The sequence below is a fragment of the Paramisgurnus dabryanus genome, chromosome 6 (assembly GCF_030506205.2).
Source record: "Paramisgurnus dabryanus chromosome 6, PD_genome_1.1, whole genome shotgun sequence".
NCBI lineage: Eukaryota > Metazoa > Chordata > Actinopteri > Cypriniformes > Cobitidae > Paramisgurnus > Paramisgurnus dabryanus.
The window spans coordinates 17,020,130-17,031,392 of NC_133342.1; the positions used below are offsets into that span (position 1 = coordinate 17,020,130).

The 11,263-nt window shown below is 36.4% G+C and overlaps 2 protein-coding genes across 3 annotated transcripts; one reads left to right on the forward strand and one right to left on the reverse strand.

Annotated features, from left to right (window-relative positions):
* The first annotated feature begins 68 nt into the window (after positions 1–68).
* cmpk (cytidylate kinase) lies at positions 69–4,297 on the forward strand. Of its 2 annotated transcripts, none has more exons than XR_010532517.2 (6): positions 69–528; positions 1,388–1,534; positions 1,882–2,034; positions 2,287–2,394; positions 3,043–3,139; positions 3,344–3,384. XR_010532517.2 is itself a non-coding variant. In XM_065268614.2 (6 exons), the coding sequence occupies exons 1-6, from the start codon at positions 385–387 to the stop codon at positions 3,383–3,385; spliced, it is 660 nt and encodes a 219-aa protein (XP_065124686.2). In that variant the 5' UTR covers positions 226–384; the 3' UTR covers positions 3,386–4,297. The 2 variants fall into 2 exon arrangements, 1 of the variants encoding a protein (XP_065124686.2); XM_065268614.2 differs by having other exon boundaries at positions 226–528; positions 2,318–2,394; positions 3,344–4,297.
* A 2,361-nt stretch (positions 4,298–6,658) lies between these two features.
* bcl6ab (BCL6A transcription repressor b) lies at positions 6,659–11,063 on the reverse strand. Its single transcript, XM_065268629.1, has 9 exons — positions 10,924–11,063; positions 9,587–9,761; positions 9,283–9,504; positions 8,509–9,189; positions 8,347–8,423; positions 8,029–8,187; positions 7,794–7,924; positions 7,565–7,702; positions 6,659–7,475 (listed from the first exon to the last, which is right to left on the reverse strand). The coding sequence occupies exons 2-9, from the start codon at positions 9,745–9,747 to the stop codon at positions 7,332–7,334; spliced, it is 1,713 nt and encodes a 570-aa protein (XP_065124701.1). The 5' UTR covers positions 9,748–9,761; positions 10,924–11,063; the 3' UTR covers positions 6,659–7,331.
* Positions 11,064–11,263: the final 200 nt, after the last annotated feature.

An 11,263-nucleotide genomic window follows, 5' to 3' on the forward strand; every position in this document is an offset into this window, starting at 1 on the left:
GATGAACACAAAACGCGCAGTCCTCGCGCAACCGCATGCAGCGATTTTTAAAAATTATTTTCCCAATAGCACACAGCGCAGCATCTTATCGCAGACATGTGCTTATATATGGTCGCTGTTCAGTTGCAGCGAGGTGCTGATGCTAGTGCGCGAGCCCGAGCTGACGGATGCGCCCTCTGGCGAGTGCTCGGAGTTGTGGGCGTGGCTTGAATGACACCAGCGCGCCATCTGCTCGCTGATTGGCCGTACACGTGTACGGCGGAAGTGCGGCACACTTCCTTGACACGCATCAACCGGTCATTCAACCAGCTCTGTATCCGTATCTGTGTCCAAAGGGTCGATAGTCATTCATTGAGTAAAAGTATCTGTTATCTTGAGCTGTTTATGATTGTCGGGTTTCTGCACAGGCTGTCGGAGAAACTTCCACGGGTGGTGCACAGTATTAGTCTGATGATGAAGCCGCAAGTTGTGTTTGTTTTGGGCGGGCCTGGCGCGGGGAAGGGGACACAATGCGCGAGAATTGTGGAGGTAAGATAGATGCAACGACTCGTTAGATTTGCTCGTATAAAGAAATGCACGGATTTTATTTGATTGGCATTGTGTTGCTAGCTCCTGCTTTGCCCCACCTTACAGGTTCACTTATTTCCGCATGTCCTCTAAAACATTTAACATGGAAGAAAAGCGCTCGAGCGCAATACGCTCTCTTGCTTTTGGCATAAAAATTGAGCTTTGAGTTGTAATAATAATTCCCTGAAGTATTTTAGATGGCATATTCATGTATCCTGTTATGAACAGGACTTTTGTTAAAACAGTCCCCACCCTCTGTTTCAGTAGTAAAGTGATTGTTGTTTAGCTGTCATAAAAACTGGGTCTAAGGGCACGCGTCTGGCTCCATTTCCATTAAGCATATGTAACTTTAAGATAAATTATTTTTGTATTATGAATGTATATAAACATAATTCCCACACAATTTCTATATTTTTATATATGCATATATGTAGCTATAACTCAATTGGTAGAGCATTACATAGTGAAGCAAAGGTCATGGGTTTGAACCCACATACTGATAACATGTATAAATTGCATGCTCTCACTGTAAGTTGCTTAAATGTACTATAATGGCATTTGCCAAATGTGTTAATTTAAGTTTACTGTTACTTTAAAATTTAGAAAATAATAATAATAATGAATGAATAGGTGTGTTCAGACCTTTGACTGGTAGTGATCTAGGAAACTTTTGCTACAGAAGTATTATTGCTATCACTATTTTACTCCAGCTGTCATAATTCATTATAAAGAAACAGCTTTTAGGTTGTATTAACTATACTATACTGCATTGAAGCCATTCATATTAAACCCTGATTGTGGTCCTCTTATCCTCATATAGACCTACAGCTACACTCATCTGTCTGCTGGAGATCTCCTGAGAGAGGAGCGCAGCCGCAAGGACTCCGAATCCGGTCAACTCATTGACAGCTACATCAAAGAGGGCAAAATAGTTCCAGTGGAAATAACCATCAGCTTACTAAAAAAGGTGGTTAGGCTTGACTATCCTGCTCTTCAAGCTTCTGCAACCCTGTCATGGTGATTACATAGGGCAACCATAGCCTGTGAGCATATTCACAAAGACCCATAAATATATAATAATATTGTGAAGTAACACACATGTAAGACATTTTATATCGGTCAAGCAGAGTGCAAAGAGTATTCAGGCTTGTCTAATAGTGACATAATCATAACTCAAATACCATAATTTTTTTTATTGCTTTTTTAACTGGAGAAATACATTTACATTGATACATTGTGGGCATTTGCTTTTATAATGAATGCAATTATAGTTTTCACACTGACATATGTTTTTCTAACATCTGTATTTGACAGGCAATGGATGAGACAATGAAGAAAGATGAGAAAAAGTTTCGCTTTCTTATCGATGGTTTCCCACGCAATCATGACAACCTGCAGGGATGGAACAAAGTCATGGATGGAAGGGCAGATGTCAAATTTGTACTTTTTTTCGACTGCAGCAATGAGGTGAGAAGTGGCATTATTTTAATGAGCATGTTTTGCCCTGTTATAACATTTGTTCTGCTTAACATTTTTAAATAGTATCAAGGTTAACTTTTAATGAAAATTGACGAATCAAGCTATTACAAACTGCATTTTTGATTTTGTTGGTCACTACATAATGTCATTTTCAAGTGCATGCTTACATTTAAATATTTAGCAGACGCTTTTATCCAAAGTGACTTAAAAATGAGGCAGCGGACAACGTTTTGTCTTTAGGACAGTTTACACAGGAGGCTGTGTGTTTCAGGTGTGCATCGACAGATGTTTAGAGCGGGGCAAGAGCAGCGGACGCACTGACGATAACAGAGAAAGTTTAGAGAAAAGGTAATTGCCATTCAGTTTTCCTACAATAACTCTCTCAAAATAAACTCCACTGTTTTGTCTAATCTATTCAGTGTATAATGAGTCAACAAAACATTATGCTTTAAAGGGACACTCCACTTTTTTGAAAATATGCTCATTTTCCAGCTCCCCTAGAGTTAAACATTTGATTTTTACCATTTTGGAATCCATTCAGCTGATTTCCAGGTCTGGCGGTACCATTTTTAGGAATAATATTACGCAGTGCCAAAAAATTGTCCCCTGCTATTGAACGTAACCAAGGGGACTATTATCTGCTGCTGCATGATATCATTACGCCTCCGGCAGCCATGTTACGGCAGCAAAGTCCTTGATTATAATTGATAGAAAATCGCAACTTTTAATTTTCCATCTGTCTTAGTACACGATGTAACTACAGAAGAGTCAAGTTTTAAATAGGAAACATATCGAAACAGGTTTTTTAGCGTGATGCTAATGGTCTAATCGGATTCAATAGGTTGTGCTAAGCTATGCTAAACGTGGTACAAGTGTCCCTTTTAAGTACAGTTTTAAATTATTTTATTATTTAAGAGTTGGTATTGCAGCACCTTCCTTTTGTAGTGAGTTTGGTTGAACTGTTTGAATTAAGTTATAAATGTGTTTTATGTTTAGGATTCAGACATACCTCCAGTCCACACGACCCATTATAGAGCAGTATGAGAAGCAGGGCAAGGTGCACACCATTGATGCTTCACGCTCAGTGGATGAGGTAAGAAAAGGTTAATGATTTGTGTTTGAATGGATAAAAACATGTATGTAAGGTTGAATGACCATTCTACTATTCTTAACATTCATTTTATTATGTTTTATATTTGTTTAAATGTTACATCTTTTAGTCTGTGCAATAGAGATAAATGTACAAATAATCCGTCCAGGTCTTTTCTTATCTGGTTTCTTTCATTTGTTCTTCCAGGTTTTTGCAGATGTGAAGAAAATTCTTGATAAAGAAGGTTAAAGTTACGTGTCCACACAGCCAAGGTGTCTGTTTATTGATGTTGGCAGTGCCACACCTTCTACATGTATCAATATATACATTTTTACTCATGTAATAGTAATATAGTTTTTTTTAAACTCGGGGTTGTGTGTGTGTATATCTATGTGTTTGTAGGCCTGAAAATGTAACATTATATTTAATAGCGAACATTTTATAATGCAAATTACACTAAAGAGCGACCCAAATAAGCTTCAGCAATAAACATTCATTGCACTTCTACAACAACAGTACATAGAAGTGACGGCTCTTAACTTGAAGATAGTCTTACTTGGCATATGTGTTAGATCTGTTAGAGCAATGTTTGGAAATGTCAAGTGCTTTAAACTGTATAAAAAAAAATGAAACTGTAATGGACCTAGAACCTGTTCCGTTCGGTTCTGTGTATACGTGTTTACTGATGACTGAAGCCAATGAACAATTATGACTGACCAATAGGAAATTAGATTATTCAGTAGTTTACCAGACATGCTATTACTTTAGACAAAATATACAGTAATAATTTTATGTATAGTAATCCAAAACTGGGTCTGATGACCTATTGGCAGCCACCCAAGAATCGTGGACTGAGTTTTAGCTGTAAATTTTACTTTTTAATGTTGTGGTAGTACAGCTGTATTCAAGACACTTGTGATCTTTGCTCAGGCGATACATTTTAAGATTTGGGGAACCAGGGCTTTTGCTTTTACTTGATCATTAAACGTCTTGGGGTCATTCATGGATAAAATGCCTTTATGTCATATTGATATAACTGTTCTGCATTCAGATTGTGTTCAGTGTCTCATATCACCAGATTGCATAAAACATTATATGTACTATCAAGGATGACATTAACCCCTGATAAAAATAAAAAAATACATATATGAAAATGCCAAATGTCTTTCCATTTATTTTGAGAGAAAAGGTGTAACAATAATTTGACCTTTCACAAAGGACAAAAAGTACAATGAATCACAATGTGTGAAATTCTAGCTAAACAAATTGATTTAAAAAGTTTTTATTTTGTGATTTTAACAAAGCCACTTGGTTTTTATTGCGATTCAATTTTCAGACACTTAAAGCTGTGGCAGTGGATTTCTTATGCAGCTATTCTAGATCAGTGTTTCTCAAACTTTTTCAGCCCAAGGACCACTTCATCTTCCAATATTTTTCTGAGGACCACCTAACAGAATCTGACTCTAACACCCCCCCCCCCCCCCAAAAAAAATAAAAAATAGGAAGGATAAGCTAAATTTAAGTTTAATATGCAACTGTTTTAAGTCAAAAACTCATTTTTTTTAAACACAAATGCAATGCTATGTTCAGAAATTATTATATGAATTTTATTTCATTTGAAAAAGTAAATGTGAAATGAGTTGCAGCTTAATATGAACAACAAACTGCACATGTGAAAAAAAACAAATAATCTCCAAAATCACTGAAATTACAGTGTTTTTACACATGAAACAAAAACTAGTACATTACAAAACTAATAGATCTGTGGATTTTAGCTGCTTTCAGTTGATGCTTGATCTTTTCTTTTGACTCCTCTTTGGTTTAGCCACCGATCCATTTTATGTTATTAAAACAAAATGGCAAGAACTGATATCACAGTTTCAAAAGTGCATTAAAAATCTACTTAAATAAGTGACGATTGTATAAACACTTGCCTAATTTAGGTCATCTTTTGGCGGACCACTGGGGGGGTTTGGTGGTCTCTGAGAATCACTTTGAGAATTCCTGCTCTAGATTAGTGGTTCTCAAACTTTTTCTGCGTGCGGCCCCCCCTTGGGTACAGTACGTCCCCTCGCGGCCACCCAAAGAAAATGTATGACCAAAAAACTGTTTGAAAATTGTACATTTTAATTAAACAAAACATATTAAGTTATACAAAGTAGTGCTGTTGGTTATTAGCCTTATTTTTAAATTGATAAATTAATGTATTTTATAAAATGTCATAAAACTGGGGCCCCCTGGCACCATCTTGCGGCCCCCCCTGGGAGCCCCGGCCCCCAGTTTGAGAACCACTGCTCTAGATGTATCAAATGTTGAAGTAGATTTAAATGATTTTAAATTAGATTTCAGTTTAAATTATGCTCAATTGGCTGTTAATTAAACTAAAAATTATTTTATTAATTTTAATTTCTAGTTTGTGCAGTGCTTTGATGCTTAAAAGCTGTTGACTAAGAATGATTGGATTCAGGTCTGGCTTGAGCACTGAAAAAAAGATTCATTCACTCAATTTTTTAAGGTAAGTGGTCACAATCAATTTATTTAAGCTACTCTTAAACGGAGGTTTTTTGTTTTGTTTTTCAAAAAAATGTTTGTTTAAATGTAGCTTAAATAAATTGATTGTGACCACTTACCTTAAAAATTTTTTGAGTAAATTGAATGAATATTTTTTTAAGTGAGTCTTAAACACTGCAAAAAAAAGATTTATTCAATTTACTCAATTTTTTTAAGGTAAGTGGTCACAATCAATTTATTTAAGCTACGTTTAAACAGAAGTTTTTTGTTTTGTTTTTCAAATTTTTTTTTTGTTGTTTAAATGTAGCTTAAATAAATTGATTGTGACCACTTACCTTAAAAAATTTGACTAAATTGAATTAGTAATTTTTTTAAGTGAGTCTTGTAACACTGCAAAAAAATTATTAATTCAATTTAGTCAAATTTTTTAAGGTAAGTGGTCACAATCAATTTATTTAAGCTACATTTAAACAGAAGTTTTTTGTTTTGTTTTTCTAATTTTTTTGTTGTTGTTTAAATGTAGCTTAAATAAATTGATTGTGACCACTTACCTTAAAAAATTTGACTAAATTGAATTAATAATTTTTTTAAGTGAGTCTTGTAACACTGCAAAAAAAATGATTCATTCAATTTACTCAATTATTTTAAGGTAAGTGGTCACAATCAATTTATTTAAGCTACATTTAAACAAAAAGTTTTTTGTTTTGTTTTTCTATTTTTTTGTTTGTTTGTTTAAATGTAGCTTACATAAATTAATTGTGACCACTTACCTTAAAAAAAATTAGTAAATTTAATGAATTTTTTTTTGAGTACTAAACGCACCCCGCACTCTACTGTGCTATGAATAAACTCAAAAATACAATTGTAAATGTTAAACACGCACACAAATGTGTTGTGTGATTGTTGCAAGCACAATGCCATTATTTGGTGAACCATGTTTTTTGGTCAACCTAAGTGAACTGAAGCGAATCTCGTTGTTAAATCCATGCAAATAAAAATTCAGACACATAATTTGTTTAGTATCAAACATTTAATTTTAAGGACATATGTCCCTCTAGTACCAAAACTGTTGTACAGTATCAAATGTGCCTAAATACAATATATTTGTTCGACAGTGTAAAGCTCTTTAAATGTACCACATTGAACAGCTCCCATAGCAGAGGTTTGATTAAATATTTACATAATTGCAAAAGCAATGATCCTTTATACCAATATTACATATTATATACAGTGCTGTTTGGCTAAAAAAGAAATAGTACTCTTTGAAAAGAAAAATAAATAATAAAGATATATTTATGTTCAAATATTGCCCAAATCCAGTCTTAAAATCAGACACTGCAGTCTGTATTAACAATAGCTTAATTTTCAATACTTGAAAGCCAAAGTTTACATTGTTATTAAATTGCAAACACACAGTGATATCAGTGTAAAATCATGCATCTTCTGCAGATCTGACAGGAAATATATGAAGAAGCGCATAACATGCTGGTGAACTAATCCTGCATATTTAACATACAATTTCTAAATTCACCGTACGGGTAAACAAACCGACACCACAGAAATAATATTGAGGCATTTGTATTATTCAATGGCTTTTTATGTGTAAGTACCACTAATGGACCAGAAGTCTATCATAGACCTCTCAAAAATAGTTTAATAAAGTCTTTAAACAGCATTATTGTTTTCAAGAGGTTATGGGTGAGCTGACAGGCACGTCTGCTCTGGTTCTGCGGTACTGGACTTTGGTGTTTGTGACGGCCCCGTGTTTCTGCCGCAGATGCAGTCGCAGTTGACTCTTGTGGCGGAAGTGAAGTTCACAGTTCTCACACTGAAAAAGGAAAACATTTAGTTAGAAATAACACAAAAAAGTGTGAGCATTTATGTGCAACTTTTATTATAACATATAGAGGCGCTCACATGATAAGGTTTCTCTCCTGTGTGTATTCGTAGGTGACTCTTCAGCGTCTGAAGATGACGGAAACGTGTGCCACAGACGTCACATGGGTACGGCTTCTCTCCAGTGTGGATCAGTACATGAGCCCTTAGATGAGCCACCTACAGGTGATGACAAAAGGAACTTAGGAAAACCCAGTCCAGACTTACAAAACATCGATTTTATACCATCACTGTGTAGCTGTGTTTTTACCTGGACGAAGCAAGATCCGCAGGTTTCGCATTTGTATGGTTTTTCTCCTGAGTGTATGCGTGAATGGGTCTTGAGATTTGCAGGTCTGTTGAATTGAGCTCCACAAACATTGCAACGGTATGGTTTCTCCCCTACAATTTAAAAAAAACAAATTCTTGCTTATTTTTGAAATGCAATGCAATGCATATGTTTAAAGGTTCGAGAGCAGAATCCTACAGTAAATGCGATCATATACCTGTGTGGACAGTCTTGTGGGTTGCCAGGTTTCCTTTATAGCGAAACATAGCTTGGCAGCGTTCACATTTGTATGCCTTTCCGTCCTGTAGCCACTGATGCTTCTCCATCTCAGATTCACTTTTAGAATCACATTCAGTGCAGTACAGTCTGCCGCTTTCTGCAAAAATATTGAAAACGGATATTAGGTTTGGTTCACAGTGCACAACATTTTCAGATTTGTATTCTGCTATTCATGAAGTTAATCAATTTCTTCAGATTTATCTACATACACCTGCTATAGAAAAAAATCCCTTTAAATTTAGAAATACTGTTTTACCTAATTTTGTGTCTCCCATACTGCCATCTTCTGTCAAAGTGCTGGGTTCCTCTTTGTGAATGTATTCATCTGTAGAACTAAATGCAACAAATAGCACCATGTTAAAATATTGCTAATATTTGCATTGAAGAATATCTATACATAATGTTTCAGAGCACCAACCTGCTGTTGATATCGAGCTGACTTTTAGTTTCCTCTTCATTGCTCTTTTTAGTGGTAACTACGTGAGATGGCGTTTCTGAGCCATGACCATTAACTCCTTCAGCGGAGTTAAGTACAATGAACTTGTATTTCTTCCAATTGCGGACCTTCGGATCACCGATAGAGGTTTGAGGAGAAGCCGCCCCTCGGGTACAGCCGCTAGACTCTGCGGGTGAGTTTGGTTGGCAGTCTGATCTAAGAGGGCTCTCGGGACCACTGGTGTGTGAAGGTTCAATGTTCTCCACCCCTGAAGCTCTCTTTATGTCTCCGTCAGCCCGAGCCGAACGGAAAAGCACCGACGGACGGATCCTCTCTCTGGTCTCCACGGCTCCTCCGGCAGTCACCGTCTTAGTCGAGACTCTGACGTCTAGAGCAGAGTGCTGCTGACGGGCTATTACACCGCTCTTTGGCATCTGCCAGAGAGGGTTTGTGGTGCCAGAGGTCTCCAGGGGGAAAGGAAGATGTCTGTAGAAGCGAGTAGGGCTTTCAGTGGAAGTGCTGACTGCATAGTGCAGGCTGGGAGGACCATAAGAGCTCATGTTAACAGAGGAAGGCCGGGTAAAGGCATTGCTATGGATAAATGGAGCTTCTGGAGTTAAACAGCCTGGCATCTCCGCTCTGGTCTGACTCACACAGATGCCCCTTTGTGATAAAAAAATAAATAAAATAAGTTACAAATCACATCATGTGATTTCATTCATTCATTGCTTGAATGTTTTCTGGTTATGGACGTACCTGGAGTCCATGAACCTCTGGCAGGTGTCCATCACGTGGTCCATCTGCAGGTATGTGGCTGTGTTGAGGGTGGCTATAATGAAGTTATCTTTAAGGGTGAGACAAGACGTATACATAAACTCCAGAAGTATGTCAAAGCCATTAGGGTCCACGTTTGGATCTAAACTAATCACGCTCAGGTTGGCTTTATGGGTATCGGCAAACATGGAGTAAAAGAGGCCGCTGAAAAAAACAAACAAATAATCACTTATTATGCTTGACATTTACTTTAAGCTTCTTAAAAATAATATAAAAACTGCACTACCTGCATGCCATCAAAACCGTCTTATGTGCCTGAAACTGCTGCCCACCAACCAGAATGGTGACGTCAGTCAGGATGTTTCTGCTGCGCAGGCGGTTGAAGTTAAACAGCACATCACCGGCATGCCGAGTGAACGTGATGCAGCCGTCTGCTGCACTTGACATATTGACTAAGTTAACTGCATGGAGAAAATTCAACATATGGTCAAACACAGGGAATAAATGCATAAAAAGGCTACAAAATAAAAAAAAATAAATGACTTAATCGCACCGCAACATTTGATTGTATTAGCCTTAACAGCTAAACAATTAAAGTAGGATCGTCAACGAGACCAGTATCTGTGCGCATTATCAAATGAACACTAGATGTCCACAAAGTTCTTTGTTGCAAACTGCTGTCATTAAAGGTATGACTGACTTAAATAGGGTTAATTTAGGTCAACTTGGACACATTCTGACATTGAGGTGACCATCAAAAACAGTCCCAATTAACCTAAATGTATTAATTAAATAATTTTTTTCATTCCAGTTTTGTTTATTATTTACTGACAGCTTTAATCATTTATAAAAATATTTTAAAAATGACAATGAAATCATAAATTAATTTATGTATACATTTAGATATTAATAACTTTTACTGTTACATTCATACCATTTCACATAAATCTACCTGTTGACACGCGAGTGTGCATTTGAATTAACCAAACAAAAACGCGTTATGATGTGAGATATGAATATTGCTGTGACATAAACACTACAGTACAACATGTGTCCAGAAATAATCTGATGACGTTTACGTGCTTGAATGGAGAACCAGTCATGACAGAATATTAAACACGTTAATCTTTGAAAAACATTTATACGCGTTCAGTCGACCAACAACCTAATCACGTACGTAAGGTACAACATAAGCTCATAAAACGAATTAATCTAGTATTTTTGTGAGCGATGTCACATTTATGCAAATGATTTCACATCTGGTGATCACCGACTGTCTGTTCTGTAAGCAATAAACTTATTTCCCCACCCATATAAAGTTGCGCAAACGTGTTTATTACGAAATCCCAAAATAAGCCCAACGATCACCGCTTTCGTCTATAATAGTAAAAGTCTAATGCAACTCTGTACAACAGAGAGAAAGTGACATATGAGACGAATAAAGTTAGTTATTCGCGCAATTAGGCCAACAAAAGTCGCGTTGCGTAATTAACAAGACAAATCCAAACGCAGCAAAGTAGTTTGGTTTAAAACTAAACACAAATACAATGTGAAATAAACTTGTTTCTACAGAGCTCAGATCTCATGATAAGTCTAGACTTTTACTAGATAGAATATAATCACCTGGTGTAATTTTCTTGGAAGTGTCCAGCGAAGACAGTTCTTGGAAGAACTCTTCTGAGAACACGCAGTTCACAATTCTCGGAATTTTACCAGTGGACTGTACCACTTACAAACCAGAGGGGGGATCCAGCCTTTGTGTTTTCCTGCTTGCGTACTGCTAAATATTTGGTTATTCTAAATATCATATAATTAATAATTAACGTTTAAAAATAATAACGCAAAATGTATAAATCGCATTTTAATACATTTACCCGCTCATCTATAAACGAATTTTCATTGCGTGACAGCCACTTCGAGCTTAGTGGATTGCTCCAGAAACGCGGTCATATTATACGTCACG